Source organism: Talpa occidentalis, unplaced genomic scaffold (assembly GCF_014898055.3).
Source record: "Talpa occidentalis isolate TD23 unplaced genomic scaffold, MPIMG_talOcc4v2.1 talOcc4.5, whole genome shotgun sequence".
NCBI classification, from domain to species: domain Eukaryota; kingdom Metazoa; phylum Chordata; class Mammalia; order Eulipotyphla; family Talpidae; genus Talpa; species Talpa occidentalis.
The window spans coordinates 69,530,344-69,554,042 of NW_023604861.1; the positions used below are offsets into that span (position 1 = coordinate 69,530,344).

General features: G+C 34.8%; 1 protein-coding gene across 1 annotated transcript in view; it reads right to left on the reverse strand.

Moving 5' to 3' along the window:
* Positions 1-23,699, reverse strand: part of CCDC88A (coiled-coil domain containing 88A) — a 154,918-nt gene that overhangs the window by 101,568 nt on the left and 29,651 nt on the right. The window contains exons 4-8 of the mRNA XM_054687742.1: positions 15,204-15,333; positions 12,517-12,575; positions 5,607-5,690; positions 3,201-3,341; positions 39-211 (exon numbers count right to left, since the gene is read on the reverse strand). Coding sequence (XP_054543717.1) covers positions 39-211; positions 3,201-3,341; positions 5,607-5,690; positions 12,517-12,575; positions 15,204-15,333 — 587 coding nt within the window. The remainder of the gene's footprint in view (positions 1-38; positions 212-3,200; positions 3,342-5,606; positions 5,691-12,516; positions 12,576-15,203; positions 15,334-23,699) is intronic.

Below are 23,699 nucleotides of genomic sequence, written 5' to 3' on the forward strand. Positions count from 1 at the left end.
CAAATAAACACAATGAGCCTTGAAAATCAGCAACTTACAATTCCTGCCTAAGCCTTCTTATCTTAGCCTTAGCATCTGCCAGTTCTACTGATAGATGTTGTCGACTTTCTGTTCGCTTCATGCCAGGAGAACCACAGGGTGACTGTGCAGCTGAAGAGGCATGGGGCAGAAAATGAAGACCATCTCGCTCTTCAGAGAGTTCTATGATAGTCTAAGGAAATAGAGAAATAAACATAGAATCACTTTTAGTATTCTAAATGCCAGAGAACTAAACACATCAATATGGTTCCTTGAGTCTAAGCATTGTACTACAATATCAAAAAAATTTAATGGTCAAAAATATTTTAACTTTTTAATATTTAGCTATCATCTTTTAAAGATTCAGTCAATAGTTCACAGATTAGTTATTATTAGAATAAGACAATGTTTTCTCTCTTTCTAGCTTTGTAACAAAAGAAATCAATTGTGGTAAAATAGCTACACCAGATACCAACTGTTGCAAAGGCATAAAAGACCTATCAATAAGGAAAGAAATGAACCATAAATGACATGTATACAACTGTGTTGTCCAATATGGTAACCACTAACACAAATGGCTACTATTTAATTTCAAATTTAAGAAGTAAAAAGACTCATTTCCTTAGTCACAATAACAACATTTCAAGTGTGCAACAGCCATACCAATCCTTTACCATATTGGATACTGCAGAAATACAATCTTGCCATCACTGCAGACATGGACAACAATCACTGCTCTAGATTTATGAATACGGACCTCAGAGGGATCTAACCACAGAAGATTAGTTCAATCTTCTTCAATCTGTAGGTAAGGTACGGAGGCAGAGAATAATTTGTCCATATCATACAACTAGCTAGGAATGATGAGGAGACACCAAGGCAGTCTCTTTACTACGTATTCTATGTCTTTTCTTACAATACTAGTTCCCATCTGCTTCCCATATCTCAATGCTTCTTGATTCCATTTTCCATAGACCTTTGATGGGATGCAAACCTCCTTGTAGACGTAGTGACAGTATGTGAAAATCTTGTAACACAAAGTTTGCGTAACAGTTACAAACATAAATTGACTAAAATCTCCATTTTTTAATAGTAAAAGAAAGAGGACAGAAGAGATTACTTGTACCACAGTATTATAAAAAAGTGAAGAGTAATTATAAACAGGTGACAAAATTATACTTTCCAGATTGAAGTGAAACAATTAATAACAAAAGATTAATCAAGATAGAAAAAAGTTAAAGGGAAAATCGAAGAAATAACTTGTTCAATCCAACTGAATGATGCAAAATTATTATAGTTATATACTATTTACATTTGCCTAAATTTTTTATTTACTTTTAATTATTTTTTTCTTATTAGTCCAATGGAAATACAAATTGAACATTCTTTCCCAAAAAAGACTGGGTTTAAATTAGTTACCAATGTGTTTCCTGAATACCTGAGTCCAGAGAATGAGCCCACCATTTTTTTCCTTCTTAGAAAAACAAATTAAACTAAAAATGCTTAATGAGGAATGATAATAAACTTTAAGATTTTCAAACCCCTGTTTTTCATATTCCTTTCAGTTTTGATACAGATATGTATTTTGTTCACATTTCTCCAAAATAATGTCTTTCTCTTCAGTCATATTAATCATTTCATGTAAGTTAAATCAAAAAATCTGTAGCTGTCATTCAGTTATAAAATAACCCAAATAAAAATTTTTAGTAATTATGCAGAAGGTGGAGGACACCTTATTAAAATATCTTTACTGTCTTGAAATGCAAATAGAGGAATGTTCTAGAAAACAGATAAAGCACTGAAAAGACATGAGAGACAACATATGGTTCAAAAATCAGATTGAAAATGAAATGATCTAACTTTCTCAGGATAAGTTTGAAAGATATTAGGGATGTTTTCAATTCTCTTTTCTTCTTTTGGTCTCACTGTTTTAACTTCTTAAAAAAATTAACTGTTGCTCTAAAATGTTTTTTAATTTACTTTCTGTATTTTCTCTTTCACTGCTGGATAAAAACCTGAAAATTCCTATCAGAACTGAATATAGAGACATGAAAATTTTGTTCAGAAAAAAAAAAATCTTTAGGAATTTCTTCTATTTATTTTTAATTTATATCAACAGTAATCTAATCCTCTATAAACAAGCTCAAAACTATCTCTCCCATGGAAATGGGAATTATCAAAGCTATACATTCTCCTCAGTGGCAGCATACTTTGGTCTGTTATCAAGAAAATCACTCACCACAATATGCACTGAAGTTTACACTTCTCTAAAAATTGTATGCTGTTTTCAGAGATTACAATAAAAATAGTGCAATTTTACTTTTTAAAAAGCAAAGTACTCTTTTTTTTTTTTTTTTTAATAGAGGCATGTTTTTTATTTATTTATTTATTTGTTTGTTTGTTTATACATGCACTGGTTACAGTCAGAAGCGTGGGAGGGTGAGAGAATTCACCAGAGCCAGAGCCAGAGCAGGGAGCAGAGCAGGCAGAAGGACCGAAGTACACTGCTGAGGGGAGCAGCGGGCGGCAGGAGAGGTCTGCGCGCCATGTGGGACCCTCCTCCGGTGGCCGGGGAGCAGCCGGGGATTGAACCGGTGCCGCAGAGGCTGCGGGCAGCTTCGCAACCCAGCGCTCAACCGCTGCGCCACCGGGGAGGCCCAAGCAAAGTACTCTTAAAGGAACTTATAATTCTCTACAATCATACCTCCTTTAATATCTACAAAAATTTGAAAACTTTTGTGTGATATTTTATTCAAAATACCTGTTATTCTCCCTTTATTACAGTATTTTTTTTCCAACCTTAGAATGTAGCAATAAGACTAAGAAATTAACCTTAAGCAAATTCTTATGCTTCGAGGTAATGATTTTTCCACTTACATTAATGAAATTTTCAGTTTCACACTTTTGTACTGTTGCCAAAGCTATGGGGATAACTAAAAAAACACACAGGACAAACTTAGAATAATTTAAAAGGAAAGGAGAGAAGAAAACCTAATTGCACTATGTTTAATAGCATTTTGGGGCTCTTGTAAGTCCTTTCTGGTTCCTATGTTGCATGCAAAACAATAAATATATTTTGTTACCTGTTCCTAAGAAACAGTATCAATTCTAAAAAATCTCTGAAGTTACTTTTTCCCTTTATTTGGGAAGCAAAATTTCATAAGTGAAAGAAACACACAAACCTCTGAGTGTTCATCTCTCTCATCTATAAGTCTTCTTAGGTGTGATGCCATATTTTTCAGGAGTGGTTCTATTTCCTCCTGAGACATATCAGTTACTTCCATCCACTGCAGATCAAATACATTTTCTTGATTATGGGTTACCTTTAGAAAAACAACCAAAATAAACAATTAAAAGATAATACATTTAAAAGTCTATTTAATTTTAGTATATTAGTTAAAATATTATATATTCCATGTAATAAAAATTAGAAAAGCAAATATGATCTCTAAAAAACATTTCAAATTAACAAATGACCACAAGGTTATGACTCACAATTTGGTTTACTATTTATATTAAATTTCTGTTCTGTATATATTTATGTTCCAGCAAACCAAAATAAATCATTTAAATCAATGCATTCCTGGGGCCTCCCTAGTGGCACAGGGTTTGTTAAAGACAGCACTATCAAGCTATTCATAGCCACTGTGGCAGGAGTTTGATTCACAGCCGAGTTTGATCCCTCGCTGGCCAGGGAGTTAACCCACATGGCTCAGGAGACCTCTCTTGTCTCACCCTCTGCTCTCCTCAGCAGTGTATTTCAGTAGATCTGCCTGTGCTGCTCTCCACTCTCTCTGGTAAATCCTCTCACACCCCACCCCCACACCTCTGGCTTACACCCCAGTTCTTGTATGTATAAATAAATAATCTTTAAAATAAATAAATAAATAAATGCGCTCCTAAAGGAAGGTAATATTGATATATAACAACTGCATAAAAAAAGTAAATTGAACATTCCTTTTAGATAAGACTATATTTAGTGTACTTGAATTCAAAGCAAAATTTTTTTAACCCTGTTGCATAGATCTTTTTTTTAAAAGATTTATTTATTTATGCATGCCAGAACTGGGGTACAAGCCAGAGGTGTGGGGGGTGAGAGGATTCACCAGAGACAGAGTGGGGAACAGAACAGGCAGACTGACTGAAATTCACTGTTGAGGGGAGCAGCAGGTGAGCCAGGAGAGGTCTGCTATGCCATGTGGGTAGGTAGCTCCCTGGCTGGGGATTGAACTCATGCTGCAGTGGCCGTGGACAGCTTCATAGGTTGCATCTTAACCCCTTGGGCCACAAGGGAGGCCCTGTAGCATAGATCTTATTACATTTTAATACTTGGAAGGCTAAATCTTTATAATATACACTTAGGATGACTGTGTTATAGAACCATAAGAGAAAAGGATTCACAGTATTAGACTTCTAAAAGAATGGAGGGCCTCCCTGGGGGCACAGCGGGTTGAGTGGAGCACTATGAAGCTGTCCACAGCCTTTGCAGCACCGGTTCGATTCCCCGCCAGCCAGGAAGCAACCCACATGGCACAGCAGACCTCTCCTGTCTCGCCCACTGCTCCCCTCAGCAGTGCTTTCCATCCATCTGCCTGTTCTGCTCCCCACTCTGTCTCTGGTGAATCCTCTCACCCTCCTGCGACTCAAACCTGTACCCCAGCTCTTGTATAAATAAATTAAATCTTAAAATAAATAAATAAATGGGAATTATATTGCTGAAATAATTATTTTTTTGCTGTGATTCTGCTATTTTGCTTTAACTTTCACAATAAACAGCAAAACTAACACTTTCAGAAATGGTGGAAAATCATATTAGTATAATATGATTAGAAATATGATTTAGAAAATCAAGTTAGTATAAACGCACAACACACAGAGGAATGAGCATATTTTAAACACTACCAATTTTCACTATTTAAAAATCTCTCCCTTCCCTTTCCTTACTTCTCTCTCTAATCAACATGTAAAATTTAACATGCTCTAGTTCTAAAAATGATTTACTAATTACGCAAGATTGAAAGCCCAAGACTAGATAGATGCAGAAATAGCAGCTTTAAAACCAATCCTAACAAATTACATTAGCTTCAAATATTTGACAATCATAACACTGCCAAGATTTAAGATTTTATATGGATGTTACAAGTCACTACGTGGTATACTGAAATAATGTCTACAGTAAAACTTATTGTCCACTGACTCAAAACGCAATCACTGGAATGACAACACTAAGGTTCTATTTTTACGCCACTAAAGTTTTGAATTACAGGCAGTGATTCACTTTTTGCTGCTTCCATTCACTGACCATTCTGTATGACAAAGACATAGATTTCATTTCTCAGATAACACTTTCTGTGTATGTCCCTTTAGATAAAGGTCACAATACATTTCTAGTCATCACTGTGCCAGGTAAAAAATGATTCATTTGAGAAACTTTCTCTAAAGAGAAGACAATTTGTCTAAAACAGGGCTCATCTATATTTGACCTTGATTTGTTCACATTTATCCTATATCTAAGTATTCGATGAGATATAAAAAACTCACTACAAGCTTCATTAACAAATGCAATAAAAATATAAACAGGTTATTACCTCTTGAATATGTGCGGCAACTGCTGCTTTTGTATCAAAATCTAAACCTTGAATCCTTTCAATGAATTCTTCTTTTTTCTGACACTGAAATAAACAAAAAAATCATTCATACTTTATAATGTATACTCATTAACAAGTTGTAAATAACTAAAAATTCACCAGGCTGAATAGCTTAGTATGTTTTGAACGGCACAATGAAGGTTTTGTTTTGCATTTAAATGGTCTAATATACTGACCTAATAAAAAGACAAAAAATTAGAAATATATTTAAAAAGCAAAGCACTGAAAATCCATACTATTTTTATGTTGGAAAGTTCTAAAGCAGGAAACCATTACACAACCCATCTGAGGTCAGTACAATATTATTATGCTAACTTTACAAACAGAAGTAAAGAATCAAGAACTTGTTTCAGGGAAGGTAAGTTACTTGCCAAAAAACACAGTGAGTCAGTGGCAGAATTCGGAATATGGCCAAAATGCTCAGTCAGTCTTTGGCTATCATCAAACAACAGAGTCTTTCTTCTTGGGGATAAAAAAATTGTAAGCAATTTTTACTTCAAGCTTACAATTTATTCTCACATCTTCAGCCTAGCAATCTTAATAAAAGAAACCCAATTTTGTGGCCCAGTTCAACATTTATAAGGTAAAACAATAAATACTTGGTTTGTTTCTTATAAAACATAACTGGGCAAAATTTAAAAATGTATATATATAAGTATACATGAATCAAGTGAAATAAGGTAGTTCTTTTCTGTGTGACTTTTTAAAAGCTTTATATAAATTAAATAAATCAAAATGCAAACCTAATCTTTTTTCTTTCCACTCAGTATTGAGTAACAATTTAACAAGCATCTTAATTTCTGTCTCCACTCTACATCTCTTACACTGCAGTCCAACTGCTAGTATAACTGTATTTCTGCAGCTACCAAATGAGAAGTGCATACAAAATAGACAGCACCGCTTTGTCTAGCTTAGCTGCATCTCCTGGGCCAATTACTGGACTAGTGAAGACAATATACTCACAAAAAGAAAAACTGGCTCTTTGATCATTAAGAAACTTAGCAAGGTTTCAATTTACATTCTACACATTTATTTCATCAAATTGTAAAACTATTTCTGCTGTGATACAATTTAAGTAATATTCCATATGTACAAAAAGTTCTCTATTCTGTAAAAATGAAATTATTAAACATAGTATTTAAATGATTTAATTAATTGCCAAGAATGTACAATTCCTAATATTTTTGTCTAGAAAATAATAAAATTATTTTTGTCTCGTAAATAGTATCTGACAAACCTAGAGAGAACAATTAAGAATGACTTTTTGATAGCAAATTGTAGCATATATAAAATAATTAACTTCATAGAATGGGAACCCCATTTTTAAAATTTAAAGCTTCCCAAAATGTTCATCTAAGCATACTCTGAGTCAAAGAACATACAAAATGGTGATATAACAACTGAGGGTTCCCCAACTCAACTCTCATATCTTTGTCTGCCTTCAGTTTAAACTAAATAGACGAATTTTTTCAAAGGGCTAAAATCACTGTGTCTAAATTTATATTCTTTAGGAGCTTACCCCATTAACACCTTCTCAACACAAATGAGAATTCTTCTTTATCCTTAAAATATTCACAAATTTTGCTACATCACACCTTTACTAAAACTAAAAATCTTAAAAATTCTAAATATACTTTTTAAATTGTAAGGCTTTTTTTTTAAAAAAGAATATACAATGAATTTCGTAAGATCTTGAAGGATAGAAAAGAGACATAGTCAAGATGAAAAAGTGAATGAGAGAAGACTCAAACTTTGAATAATGTGACCAAATATTTCATGTATCAGTGTTATGCAATACAGTAATCAATAGCCATGTGGCTGCTGAATACCTGAAATGTATCTAAGTGCTACTAAAAAAATGAACAATTCATTTTATTTAATTGAAATTAATTTTAATTATATAGCTGCATGTGTCTAGTGGCTACTATACCGACAGCCCAGCTACAAAGCATACGAAAAGTCTGATGTTAAAATAGACATGTAAATACTTTAACTTCCAGCTATAAAGACTCGTAAAAACTCAATAACCATGAACAAATTTTTTCACTCAAAATCAAGCTCTATTTTATATTATGTTCTAAAGTGTTATAAACACCAAAATTACTTCTGTCATAATAACTGATTCCTAAGCCAGCAGATTACCATGGTATGATAGCGAAAGCTAAGATATAGGAATGAGCAAAACTGTAGTTTGGATGGGAAGTAGGGCTGGGGGAGAGGGAGAAATGCATTCCACCAGAATTTAAGATCTTAATATATTATTCCTCCAATTTTCACTTGGCACTCTCAGTGCTTCTTCTTAAAGGAAGAAGATAGATTTTTGTGGAAACGTTTTAGTGAGTTGAGAAAGGAGCACCCAAAACAAGCTACTGAACAGGAAAATAATAAACTTAGAAATACACTGTTTTCAATAGGAGTAAGAACACTAATGGCTGAACAGATAGATCATAACTCCATCAAAATAGACCAAAATAAGCCACATTTAAAGGTAAAAATAAAAAAATTAAATTCCCTGTTTAAAGAATGACTATTAAAAAACCCAGAAAATAATAAATGTTGGCAAGGATGTGGAAAAATTGGAACTACCGGAAAATGCTTACAAGAATATAAAATAGTATAGGCAATCCAGAAAATGGTATGGCCATTCCTAACATAATAAATAAGAGAATTATCATGATTCTGCAGTTCCACTTCTGACAAAAGTCAGAAGTTCTTTTGGTAAAGAACTGAAAGTAGGAACTCAACAGTTTTTTGTTCGCCCATTTTAAAGCAGCATTATTCACAATAACCAAAAAGTGGAAGCAAGCCAAGTATCTATCAATTGATTACTGGATAAACAAAATGTGGTATATATACAATAGAATATTACTCAGATTTAAAAATAAAGATATACTGACAAATGCTGCAACATGGATGAGAGCCCTAAAGACATTATGCTAAGTGAAGTAAGTCAGGTACAACAGGACAAATACTATGTAATTCCACATTTGTAGGATCGTAAGAGTACTCAAATTGAGAGAGACAAAATTGCACTGATAGTTGCCAAGTGTGGTGGGGACAAAAAGAGTAGTAGGGAATTGTTCTTTAATTGGTAGAGTCCCCATTTTGTAAGATGGAAAAAGTTCTGGATATAGATGGTGCTGATGATTACACAATAAAGAGAACATACTTAATGTTAGTGAACTGTACACTTAAAAATGGTTATTAAAAGGGTAAATTTTGTTATGCATATTATTCTGTGATTAAGAGATAAAATTGAAACACTAATGTCAGCAATGAATCCCCTCTTCAGCTTAAGTTACAATCGCAATTTTAATGTATTTTCAGAAAAAGAAATAGTTCAGCTATAAATTATGCATCATTTTATTTCCCCAAAAAGCAGTATAATTATTACTGGTCTAAAATGCTAATTTTTAAAAAATGCTGTACAGGTAACATAGGAAGACAACAGACTGTAGCCCTCAAGCTGACCAGTTGTTTCTGAATTAAATACTAGTTAGAATTGTGTTTGAGGGCACACAAAAGGTCAGAATTGTAATTTCAACCTCTCTTGACACCTAGTTACTTTTAGCACTATGCAAACCTGGCCAAAGTTCAAAATAAGTAATATTTCTGGATACTGAGTTAGCAGAACTGACATAAAACCCACGTTCTGCTGAAGAGTCATAAGTTTTATAAGATCTTTATAGAAAAAAATTTCCACAGAACAAATACTAAAAAATTTTCCTTCTGTGTAGGATAATTTCATTTGGGATTCTCTCAACTACTTCAGGGGAGGGGTGTAGAGCCATATATTTGTGAAAATTCTAGCTGATGCTCAAGTAGTTCAGGGAACTTATGTTATCCATTTAAAAGGAATCTGAAGAACTGGGTTAGTCAGTCAATAATGAAAATATCCACACTCTGGTCCTGAACAGTTGTCTTCATGTTCACTTAATTTTGTGACTTACATTTATGTATAATTGAGGATTAGAACATCCTAATTATAATTTATTACATGAGTTAAGAATTTTTGGATAGTGACTAATTTTAATGATTTTGAATGTTGCTTCCCCTTAAGAATGTCGTAATTTTTCTTCAAAAGAAATTTTTCAATTTCCTAATGAGAGCTTCCTTTTCTATTTCTTTTGTGAATATAACATTTTTCAAAACCTGTGGCCCACTGAAATCACAAGTAGAAAACTATTCTGATGTGGAAAACATTTATATTACATACTGACTACAGTAAACATCAGAATTTTAACAGACTTAACTAATAGATAAGCAGATTCTCCGTAATAGAAGTAATATTCTATAAAGTGTTCAAACAATACTTGTTGAATGCATGGTTTCATCAGTAGTTTTCTTACCCTCAAGTAGTTTTTGGTTCTTCTGTATCAACAGACTTCTAATTGTTCGTACAATCACATTTGGAGGCTATGATTGTAAGTGATTTTGATTGTTACACATTTAATGTTAGCAATTAGTGGCTCCCAAATATTTACAGGATTAAATTTAAATTGTTTTACACAGACCAAGTTCTTCATCACACAATCCCTGTCAACACTTAAGTCTAATTTCTTACCATTCTCCCATACACACATTACAATCTAGCCATACTTGATATTTCTGTCAAAGATGTTTTCTCAGCATCGGTGCTCTCGTTTTAAACATTACGTTCTCAGGAGACATTCCCTGACACTACAAACATGAATATGAAAATATTGTGCATTACGGTAATCATCACGCTAAACTATTACTGTTTTTCAGTCTGTCTCAAAAATTTAACTCCTTAAGCCTTGTATCTTTTTTTCAAAAATCTCTCTTCCTGTCCTTTACAATAGTACATGCTATGGAGGAAACACTTCTTAAAAATCAGGCCATTAACATTTTAAGAATACACAATGAACAAATACTGTCCAAAACTGGATCCCTCCTCCTTCCTAGGCAGATCTGCCATTCTGACACTGCAAAAGATGCAAGCCTCAAGTGCTTTCAAGAGAAAAGAAAAATATCCTGCTATGACTCCAAAAATGTCTCTGTGTGTGTGTGTAAAGATTATTTTTCTATTTTTCTTGACAAACTCATTTCATGTAAAAGTCTGACATCTAGCTATCTCTACCCATTTCTATAAAAATTGTAATAATATGGACATTGAGGGTTAGGATGATCGTATTGTGTCTTTGCTTATTTTCTTAAAAAATAAAAAAAATCTTGGTTTTTGTCACTTGTTCTTTAAGAAATATATAAGCAAAAACAAAATTCTACACACACACGATACTGGAATTTTATCCTACACATGTAATTGTTAGGCCTTACTTTATGGAACAAACATCTTTTCATGAATATGTGTGAAAATTCCCAATTGAAAAATAGATTTGGAGAATGGGTCAAAATCCAATGAGATGCTAGTTACAAGAAAACTAGCATCTAATATAAACTGGAGAATATAAACTAAAATAAAATTCCACCAGATGATTAAAAGTGAAACGGAGGTCAAAATTACATCAGAAAATGCTGAAAGAAAGTAGGGGCTAGAGTTTAATATCAGACCAAAAAAAAAAAAATTCAAGGCCTCAAGCACACAGTATAAGGACAGCTAACATAAATGCCTGATTTCAATGCATCATCACAAACTTGTTTTTTAACTCTCTCATCTCTTCCCTAAGTCTTTCAACTCATCTACTCTTACCATTTCTTTAGGGTCCAAATATCTAACAGGATTGTCATCTCTAAATCCCTGGCCAGTTTGAGTCAGCCCTCCACTAAGGTTTCCTTCTGTTTCCAAGCTTACATCATCTTTAGATGGTTGAGGATTTCTTTCTGTTCCCTGTGGTATATCTTCTGAAGAGTTGTCTTCCTTGGTGATTAGCATGTTTTGTGGTTTTCCTACTTTTTTCACAAGATTTTTGATTATTATTTTTCCTATTTCCTTTTTGAATATATTAATCTTGAAGAATCTGAGGCAATTTTCTTCTTCAGCAATGGGGAGGTACTGCAGGGAAACAGGCCCCACAATATAGGACTTCTGCACATTCCTACTCCTCTGATTTGATTTCTATAATTGATAAAAGCTATCTTCTCTTGCTACAAAAAAAATAAACTGGCTTGTATTTATTCTTTCTTTATTCTCAAACTTGCCATCCTGGGTCGTGGACATCTTCCAAACTTACTGCTAGATTTTTCCCCCCGACTCTAGTCACTCTTCACTCATTATTCCTTCAACATTGTTAACATATACTTATATATTGGCTTTTTCTACTATTCCCCTTAACTTAAAAAAAAGTTACAATGTTAATAAATTCTTCCCTTCAACATTACTTTCACGCTAACCAGCTCTCTCTAAACATCTTAAAAAAATCTTTATTCTCCAGTTTACTTAGCAATATGTATAAAATTAACTATGACAAATGTCTTGGGAGTCTGGGTTTTTAATATATAGTCCTTTTTTGATCAATGATTATAATAAAAATATGATTCTTCTGTTCCTACTTTGTATCAGAAATGGTATCTTACAGAGGTTTTCTGATAATACCCTTCTTCATGTTATTGTTAATTCCCCTCCCATTCTATAACACACATGTATGCATAAATTGTAAAGATATTTCAGAAGAGGCTTTTATGAAGTTATTTCCTGGATACTTGAAAAACTCGGGTCCACTAGAAGGCTCAGAATAAGAAAAAAAATTAAAGATTTTAAATGATAATGAAACTAAAATTTGAAATTTTTCCCCTCAAAATCCTCTTACGCTGACTATGGCTATTTTAAAATTTCTAACAGACTGTAGAAATATATAGCCTTTTAAAAACTAAAACCCGAAAAAGCACACTAAGAAGTTATTACCATGAAAATATAAATATTTTAACTTACCTGAACTGCACAACCCAGTAAAAGTAAAAGCAACTTTTTAACTTCTTCAGTGCCTTGTTCTGAAATACAAACAGTTTTACTGTAGTTTAACTTTTTCTTGTATTGGCAAAATCATTTATAGAAGTAACATTCACAACAACTTGACCCAAGGATGAAGTCTATACAGTGGAGAATTTTTGAAAAGCAGGTCTAATTCCACAGAAAAGAGGAGGGAGAAGGATCAAAACAGGGGTGGGAAGGACACAAGGGACTATAGTGATGGTACACGGGTGAATGGGTGGTGGGAATTTCATGGGGGCTACACCTGAGAGGAGAAAGCATACACTGTACAAAAATGAAGAATAATGTAAAACATATATAAAATAAAATTTTAGGGGCCTCCCTGGTGGTGCAAGGGGTTGAGCACAGCACTATGAAGCAATCCACAGCCTCTGTAGCACGAGTTCAATCCCTAGCCAGCCAGGGAACAACCCACATGGTGCAACAGACCTCTCCTGTCTCATCCACTGCTCCCTCTCAGCAGTTTATTTCAGTCCGTCTGCCTGTTCTGTGGCCCATTCTCTCTCTGGTGAATCCTCTCATCCCCTCCTCCCCCCACCCTCCCGCACCTCTGACCTGTGCCTCAGCTCTTATATGCATAAATAATCTTTTTTAAAAAAATTTTTTTTAAAAAAGCAAGATGTGAGCAAGATGGTAATAGCAGATGAAATAGGCAAGGATCTAAATTTTGAAGAATTACAATACAGATAAAATAGGCCTCAACATGTAATAATTATGCTAATTATAAATCCACTACTTCTCCATAAATGATTATACTACACCAGTTTAGCAAATTAAGAACTACTGACATAGAGAAATGTCACAAGTCAGCCAAAATGACTCTTAAGTGGCCTGGCTTTTTTGGGCTTATTAGCGTTTTCTTTCTAAAACACATAAATAACTCATCTACCTGTAAAATTTAAATGGCTTTCCACTGTGTAAGTTCATGAGGATAAAACTTTTAATACCACTTTACAGTGAGGCTAGTAAAACAAATGTATATTCCAAGATGGATAAAATCAATGGTCTGTGCAGAAGTAAAGAATAAATTATGTAACAACAGCATTCAATTCAAATTTTCTTCTTCACTAACCAAAAAAATCACATTTGGGCCATGTGTCTATGATGAAATGCAAATCTTTTCAAACATTGTATCTTACTCTCTATGAAACAAATTACTTCCTTAGCCATACTCGGACAGCTAATCACCTTCCCCAAATATACAATAACACTCCCCTACCTAACTTCCTATTAATCTCTTTCTTCCCTACCCACTCATCCTTCTAGTGACCTACTTAGTAATCACATTTTAGGCAGAATTCTAACATTTCTGAGTATTTTTCCTTGACTCAACCATCAATGGTCCCCAACACTCACTATCTGCCAACTTGAAGACTAATTAATGGTTCCATATTTTATATGCCTTTACATTTTCATCTAGCTCCATTTTGTACTAAATATTACATGATTTCCCAGTAATCTGTACATCTCTCACCAAAACACAAGATCCTCAAGGACACAGACCATTTTCCTTATATTCCTGGTCCCTATAACTTGGTAGACACTTAATAAATGCATATGAAATTAAAAGTAATTCTGTTCCTTACAAAAAAATATGTTTTCAGCTTTTTATTCATGTAGTCAAAAGTCCTAGACTATCTCCAAAGACTATCCAAAACTCCTGATTTACCCCTTAGGATGCTTGGTTTTAGATTATTTTTTTTTTTTAATTTCATTTTTCTTGTTTTGACAAAGGATGGAAGCGCAGGTGGGAGTTGATTTGGATTACATTCAACCTGTAAGAATATTGTTGAAACTTAATCAACTGCTAATTTCCCCCAATTGTTCAAAAATTATAACTCTAAATATGCTACATTTAAAATCTGATAAAGGGCAGAAACTTTTGAAGAAAATAATTAAAATGCTCAAAGAAACTGTTTCTCCTCTTTCCATTCAGAAACAGTTTAACATAAATTAAAACGTTATCAATCAAACCCTTAGATTCAAACAACTGTGACAATGATATGTAGTAGATATATGAACAGGAACTTAGAAATTATTTTAAAATAACTTCTTGTCTAATGTTATGTTCCTTTAAGCTAATAACATCATTATCTATCGTAATGAGACACTGAAAATCACAGGAAAGTATCAGTTTGGAATAGCTTATATTTAAAGTTCATATTTAAATAATGAACTTGGGCCTCCCCGGTGGCGCAGCAGTTGAGCGCTGGGCTGTGAAGCTACCCGCAGCCTCTGCAGCACCGGTTCGATCCCTGACTGCCAGGTGAGGGTCCCACATGGTGCGCAGACCTCTCCTGCCGCCCGCTGCTCCCCTCAGCAGTGTACTTCTTCCATCTGCCTGTTCTGCTCCCTGCTCTGCCTCTGGTGAATTCTCTCACCCTCCCACGCTTCTGACTGTACCCAGTGCTTGTATAAATAAATAAATCTTTAAAAATAAAAAAATAAATAAATAATGAACTTAATTTAAAATGAAGTTTTTTTTCCTCTAAATAAAATGGAACATAAGCTCCAACATCTATAAGCCTTGCGAACTAATGTAAATAAACAAGACCTTGGTAAACAAGCACTACAGTATTACAAAAAGATAAAACTTATCATCACATTGGGCTAATTTTAATACTTACCAGAAAAGGGATTTTTGCCAATGATTAAGACATTTGGCAATGACATCATGATCAACTGCTGCAAAGTCTCCTGTAAAAGATACCCAATATTTGTTATATGGTAATGCTGACTACGTAATGACTCAATAGGCTGTAACTAATAATTTGTGCACTTTAAGTATGATTCAGAAAGGATGAAATGCCCTCAAATTACTAACTTTAGGTCATATATCAAGTATGCAGCTTTTGTTTTACACTACCTCTTCTTTGAAGAAATGAAGGAACACATCTTGTGTGCCATTACACAACCACTAACAATGACATGATAGAAAGGGTCTGGAAGAAATTAAGACTACAGGATTGGTGGGGGTCATATGAGAATACTGAATCTTTGCCAGATTATAGAAATAAATGAGTATCTTTTACAATTTGCCTTTCACTACACACATACTTAGATATATCTAAGTAGTAACTGAGGAATAAATTTTCTAAGTATTCAATTATTTCTCAATCATTCTTTACTTAAAACAATAGTGAAAAACCAACCATGAAAGTTGACTTGTATTACTTTTTAAATATGTGTAATTCCAGATCCCTTAAATCCAACAGTCAATATGTGCATGAACTCAGAGGCTAATTAGAATTAATGCTTACATACTTTAGAGGAGAGGAAGTGAGGGGTGAAAACAAGGGAGGGAAGAGCATAAGACACAGGGGAGATGGACTATGAGGACCTGAGCTGTTGTGTAATGACACACAAGATGTGTTCCTTCATTTCTTCAAAGAAGAGATGGTGCAGCGTGTTGAGCGCAGCGCTGTGAAGCTGTCCACAGCCTCTGAAGCAAGCAGGTTTGATCCCAGCAGGCCGGCCGGCCGGCTGGGATCCTCACCAAATCCCACATGGCAAGGCAGACCTCCCGTCGCACCCACTGCTCCCCTCAGCAGTGTATTTCAGTCATCTGCTTGTTCTGCTCCCCGCTCTGTCCCTGGTAAATCCTCTCACCCTCCTGTGCCTCTGGCCTGTACCCCAGCTCTTGTATAAAAATAAATAAATCTTTAAAAAAAAAAAAAAGCTGCACACTTGACATATGACCTAAAGTTAGTAATTTGAGGACATTCCACCTGAGGGGAGAAATCAAATAATGTCCAAAAATTAACAACGATGTAAGCAAATAATAAAATCACAACATAAAAAGAATATCTTGGGCCTCCCTGGTGGCGCAGGCGGTTGAGCGCCACACTATGAAGCTGTTTGCAGCCTCTGCAGTGGGAGTTCGATCCCAGCCGGCTGGGGAGAAACCCACATGGCGCAGCAGACCTCTCCTGTCTTGCCCGCTGCTCCCCTCAGCAGTGTATTTCGTCACTAGGCCTGTTCTCTTCCCCACTCTGTCTTTGGTGAATCCTCTCACCCTCCGGCACATCTAGCCTGTATCCTGGTTCTTGTATAAATATATCTTTTTTTAAAAAAAAAAGAATATCTTATGTGTAATTCTTTGTAAATATGTATTAGAAAGTTTAATTTTTTCCTTAAGCATATTTATTAGTTCTTTTAAAAACTATCATCCAAAATAATCATACATTTAAAGAAAAGTATATACTCCACTCATTTTGTGCACTGTGTTGGAAAAATACAATAAAAAATATTAAGAATAAATAAATGTCAGGGTCTCCCCTGGTGGTGTAGCGGTTGAGTGCTGGCCTGCGAGGCTGCTCGCAGCCTCTGCAGTGCAGGTTCGTTCCCCGGCCGCCAGCGAGGGTCCCACAAAAAAAAAAAAAAAAAAGGATAAATGTCAAAAATTGCTATAATCACTTACTCCAAGGATAGATACTGAGTTTGGGTATTTAATAAATGAGTTTTCCATTTAAATCAAGTTATCTCAACACAGAATATACTATAGCTAAGTATGTAACAGCAAATTAGACTTAAAGGAATAAATTTCTAATTCATTCTAATTTTTAGTTTCCCTGCCTTGAAGGAAAGCAACTTTAAACTTACTCTCATAAAAAGAGAGTAAGAGTTAGCAATACTCTGATTAAATTTTAACAAATTAAAAAAATTGCCTTATCTCAAACTTCACAGATAAAATGTAATTCTCATTTACACCTTTTATTTTGGGGGTAGTGAGTCAAAGTTAATGAATTAACTAGCAAACATATTTCCAAGGCAATTTATTTTATTGACTCACCATGTAACTTTTTTACTTATTTTTTTATTTATGCATGCAAGAACTGGGGTTTAGGCCAGGGTGCAGGGGTAAGAGGATTCACCAGAGACAGTGGGGAGCAGAACAGGTGGTTCTACTGAAAAACACTCCTGAGGGAAGCAGCGGCCGAGACAGGGGAGGTCTGCTGTGCCTTATGTGTTAGCTCCCTGGCCAGTGATCCAACTTATGCCCTATCAGCTGGCAATAGCTTAATAGTGCTGAGACTTTAACCTATGCTCCACCAGGAAGGCCCCCATGTAACATTCTTACTATTATATAAGAAAGCATCTAAGTGGACTGAAATCTTTAATATGGCCCACTACTTCTTTCCTCCACTCTTCTACCTGGCTGGCTCCTCACTTTCTGCCCACTGTCACCCCATGCTCTCATTGCTTTTCACTCTCATTGCTAACTCTGACCCTCTGTCTTGAGATGAACGCAGTCTCCTATATTATTTCCACATACCATATCAATCAATGACAAAATTAATACAGTTTGTTAATACTATAAAGTTTGATTATATTTGAGTAACAAAAATTGTACTCTGGTGCAGAGGTACCTAGCACCTGGTACAGTATACTTTGGTGGAGCACAGTCAGAATGCCTAGGCTTACATTTTAGTTTCTTCACTTCTACAAAGTGATTTTTGTTGGGAAGGGTAAGAAGTAGAAGAAAGTATAATTTTTTTAAATGATGAAGGTTATTAAACATTAGCATTAATAGGGAAAAATTACCTTTTATTCCAAAGTATTAAGTTTAAATTATGTATAAAACACTAATTTTAGGTAAGGGGGCTAAAAATTATAAAAATTAAAATGACACAAATTATTCTAAAATCTCTATTGGATCCTATGGATTCTGCAGAGGATCCTAGTTACATTTTTATAAAAATTACTTTTATTCCTCTATCCCAATATTATGGGCAACATTTTAAAATATACAAGACATAAGAGAGATCAGGAGGCTAGAAGAACTGATTGCTATTGTTAAAGCTTTATTATGTCACTCCCAGGTGTTCCAGACTTTACCTAACTTTAAAGATATTCATTATTAATGTGTTAAAGAATGGGAAAAAGACTACATAAATGATCCCAAGATAAATGACTTTGTTAAGGAATAACAAATTAATGGATGAGTTAACGATGATAAAGTATGTAAATGAACTAGTAAAGGTATTTAATTTGTTACTAAAGTGATAAGAAACCTATTCAAATGTATGGAGAAAGAATTCCAGCAATACAACTGAAAGAAGAGAAAGTCTTCAAAAATCAGGATAATCCAGAAAATATTTTCTGCATAGTTATTATCTGCCAGATGTTCTAGACATTATAAAGACATCAATAAACAAAAATCCTAATTCTCATGGAATTCAATTTTAGGAGGGGTAGAGAGAAAATAAGTAAATGCTTTTGGTGATAAGTGCCAAGGATAAAAATAAAGTAGGAAGAGTACTGGTAGAGATGGAGATGAAAATAACAACTTTTAAAGGCATGCAAGTATTTCAAATATAGACAAGTTGAGGATTTTCAGGATAATTTAAGTTTCACTGAATAAGTACAATTTCTATCCTGATATGAAGATAGCCAGGAAAGATTTGGAAAAATGGCAATATGTAAGAAAAGGAATAAGCAAGAACTGACAGAGAAAGGAAAGACATAGTAGAGATGCTTTAAAAGATAACATAAGTAATTCCATTGCTACTTTTAGTCAGCTTTGTACGATTTTTCCATTAAAATGACATATCAACTACAGTTTTAAAAGACTTAATATGTTTGTGTGAATTAAAGTTCACATTGCTAAATTAAGGAAACTATTTCAACTTTATGCCAGACAGACATTATTAGTAACCTATTCAAAGATAACTTAAACTAGGCCATTCCTTTCTATAAATTAGCTGCAATACTTCCTTCTCAATAAGCATCTCTGAAATAGGTTTGAGTTCATTTTTTTTTCCTGAATCACAATGCAAAATACTATTACTAAAACTATACTTTACCATAGTACACGGGTTCAAAGATTTGTAAAATACACTAGAATGGCAAACTGTCCTTTGACACTCATAAGCTATTTTATACACTAGGACAGAATTATATTTATCACATTATTTGTACTTGTCCTTTTCTGTGTTACTACTATAAGAACTAAAATATTTTATCATTTTATATGGCTAAGAACAAAACCTAATAAGCAAATAGCATTAAAAGAACATTGACTGGGCCTCCCTGGTGGCGCAAGGGTTAATACTCAACCTATGAAGCTATCTGCAGTCACTGCAGAACGAATTTGATCCCTGGCCAGGGAGCCACCCACATGGTGCAGCAGACCTCTCCTGACTCGCCCACTGCTCCCCTCAGCAGTATATTTCAGTCAGTCTGCCTGTTCTGTTTCCCACTCTGTCTCTGGTGAATCTTCTCACCCCCCACACCTCTGGCCTGTATCCCAGTCTTGTATGCACAAGTAAGTAAATCTATAAAAAAAGAAAAAAAAGAACATCGACAAAAGTGTCAAAAGTAAGATGGGATATGAAGCATTTGCTGTATAACAAACGATCTTGTTTTCTTGGCTACTGAATTTTACTAATGCTCCAAATGTTGCTTATTATAACACATTAAGAAAAATCTTTTAGAAAGCTGCTTTCTCTAGCTACTAGATTAATGGTACTAGACTTGAACTTTGTTTTTAATATTAGTAACATCGACCATACAAAAACTTCCCAATGAATTTAAATTTCCTAACTGCAAAGTGCTCTTTTCTTTGAGGGCCTCCAATGATTCGGATCATTATTTTATTGATGTTTGAAGAAACACCTTGGTTTTTTTTAGCACTTTTCTAAATTACCAGTGTAGTCATACCAAACACTGGCTGTTGACAGAGTTCTGAAAATGGACTAAAATTTTTACTTATAAACTCAGTCTCTGATAATCAAACTCACTGTCTTTCCTTCACTCACCATATTTAAAAAAATAAAATTAAAAAAAATAATAAACCAGGCCTCCCTGGTGGCACAAGAGGTTAAGTCTCAGTGCTATTAAGTATCCGTAGCCACTGCAGCATGAATTCAATCCCCAGTGAGGGAGATAACACACATGGTGCAGCAGACCTCTCTTGTCTCATCAGCTGCTCCCCTCAGCAGCGTGTTTCAGTCAACCCGACTGTTCTGTTCCCCACTCTGTCTCTGGTGAATCCTCTCAGCCCCCACAACTCTGGTCTACACCCCAGTTCTTGTATGCATAAATAAATAAAAATCTTTTAAAACAATAAAAATAAACCAAAATGATTTTATTTATTCACTCGTTTCATGACAATAGGGAAATGATCTGTCCTTGCTCACCACTGCAGCTCCTATGCTTAGAATACTTGGCATTCATAAAAGCCAGTGATCAGAAAGAGAATCTAAAGGCATTATAACTTTCACTGAGCTTTTACATATCCCTAATCATTAAAATGAAAATCAGGAAGAATATTAACATTAATATTAAAATTCGCCTATCATGACTAAAAAGATACAAAGAAAAAATCACCCCTGTAAAAAACATCTCAAGGTATTCTGTCAATATTCCGTTTATGCTGGGAGTCATTTTTACAAGATTACTTTAAAAAAATAATGAAGACACACACTAATGAATTTTAACCTATCCACATTCACTTTTCTTTCTTGAGTTTGGAAAAATCAAAATATAGTAAAATATTTTACCTCAAGTGCTTTTCTGAGAAGTATATAAAATACAAAACAAAAACTTTAAATAGTTTTTATAAGACTTTTGGGGGGAAATATGATTCTTCCAATAGATAAATTATTTAATGGCAGAAAAATATATTGGTTTGGTCTTTGAAATCTGTCATATATCTACCAGGCCAAATCTATCTGGTTATTACATGAGAGTAAAAAATAATTTTAGTATGTTAATTAAATGTAAGTAAGATGGTGGACCAAATTCTGAAAGACTTTAGAAGTGTTTTAGAAGTACTTCATCTAAGAATATGAACTATCAGGTAGGGGAAAGTGGTAGAGATGGTTTGATAAACTAGTTCTAAAGGAAAGACACAGGGGAATGGACAGATATTTAACAACTTTCAGTAGTATCTTATGTTAAATATCTGAAACAATATTGACAATATGTTAAGATATTCAATCACTTCTAACCTTAAATTAATCCACTGTACCAAAAAGGTTAATGTTAAGATTATCAGTGGTCATCCAGCAAATGTTAAGGAAATGTCCACAGATTTGTCTTTGATGAAAAATCAAAACAAAAAAAGATTGACTGAAAAAATAACGTGTTTAGAAATTTTAAAATATACTTCTAAGTTACCTAATAAGTAAAATAAATCATAGCAGATATTATAAAATACACAGAAATTAACATTTCCCAAAAAAACCTAAAATTTTTATGACGCAGCTATAGCAGTTCTTATAGGTATACTAATAGCCTTAAGAAGGCACCTATTTAAAATCTTGGTGCTGGGAAAACTGGGTTGCTACATGCAAAAGAATGAAGCTTCACCACTACCTCACACCATACACAAAAATCAACTCAAAATGGATTAAAGAACTAGATATAAGACCTGAAACCATAAAATATATAGAAGGAAATATAGGCGAAACACTACGTGATTTGCACATCAAAGACATCTTTACAGACACATCACCCAAAGCAGTGATAGTGAAGGCAAAGATCAACAGCTGGGACTACATCAAATTAAAGAGCTTCTGCACAGCAAAAGAGACAATAACAAAAACAAAGAGAAACCCCACGAACTGGGAGAACATTTTTGCACCCAACACTAATGATAAAGAACTGATCAGAAAAATCTACAAAGAGCTAATGAGACTCAACAACAACAAAGAAAATAATCCAGTCCAAAAATGGGCAGAAGAGCTAAAAAGAAACTTCTCTGAAGAGGAAATGCAAATGGCAAATAGACATATGAAAAAATGTTCAACATCACTTGTAATCAGGGAAATGCAAATCAAAACTACCATGAGATACCATCTTACACCAGTGAGAATGGCACATATTAAAAAAACTAGCAACAACAAATGTTGGCGAGGGTGTGGAGAAAAAGGAACTCTTTTACACTGTTGGTGGGAGTGCAAACTGGTCCAACCACTATGGAGAGCTGTGTGGAGATTTCTGGACCTACTAAACATAGAGCTTCCATATGATCCAGCAATTCCACTCCTAGGTATTTACCCAAAGGACACAGAAACATCAATTCCAAAGAACACCTGCACCCCTATGTTTATAGCAGCACTGTTTACAATAGCTAAGCTTTGGAAACAGCCCAAATGCCCAAAAAAAGATGACTGGATCAAGAAGATGTGGTCCATATATACCATGGAATATTACTCAGCATTCAAAAAAGATAAACACATGCAATTTGCAGCAACATGGATGGTGCTGGAAGGGATCATGCTCAGCGAAATAAGCCAAAAAAAAAAAGAAAAATACCGGATGGTCTCACTCATAGCAGGAATCTAGAAAACTTAAATAAGGGACCAGGAAAATGAATAACTATAAGAAAGTGAAAATCAAAATCAACAAAAGACTATGAACCAGAGACACTTTTTGGGGGGTGGGGGGCGGAAGGGGAGGGATTGGGGTCAGAATGGGGGGGGTTGCAATTGTATGGGGAATATAAAAATAAAATTTATTATTAAATAAATAAATAAATAAATAAAAAGAAGGCACCTATTTAAAATCTGAAATAGACATTCGACTTAAGCTTTAAAAGAATAAAAAGTGCACTTTCAAAGGCATAATTCAAGTAAACTAACAAAGTTTTGCATTACACAAGTTCTCAAGAAATTGGAACTTGGCTTAATAATACATAACATATTTCGAGTGGGCGGAGCAACATGGCGGCGAGGAGACGCTGCGAGTAAGATCTCCCATTAAAAAAAGTTAATAGGGAGGAAAAGCGGCAGGTCCCAGTGAGAACTGGGACACGGAAGATAAACGGGTGACTCCAGCAAACTGCCTGAAGAAGAAAGTTGCCATAAAAGAGGACGAGAAGGGAGGGAAGCGCAGAACCCTGCTCCCCTCCCCCGCCCACAGAGTCGGCACTCTCCGACAGGCAGAGAGGAGGAAAACAACAAACCAAAACGGCCAACAAGAAAAACGGACACAGTAAGCGGGACTGTGAATGGAAAGGAACTATTGCAGCCACCACACCCCGTGAACGGGAGCTGAGGCGAACCCTGCAGGATCCGCCCCGGAGGTGAGCTCCAGGCGCCATTACAGAGAGCCCCGCCCCCCAGGAGGAGACCAGCACCAGCACACAGCCCCGGCCGCCCGGTAAGCTTGCGCGG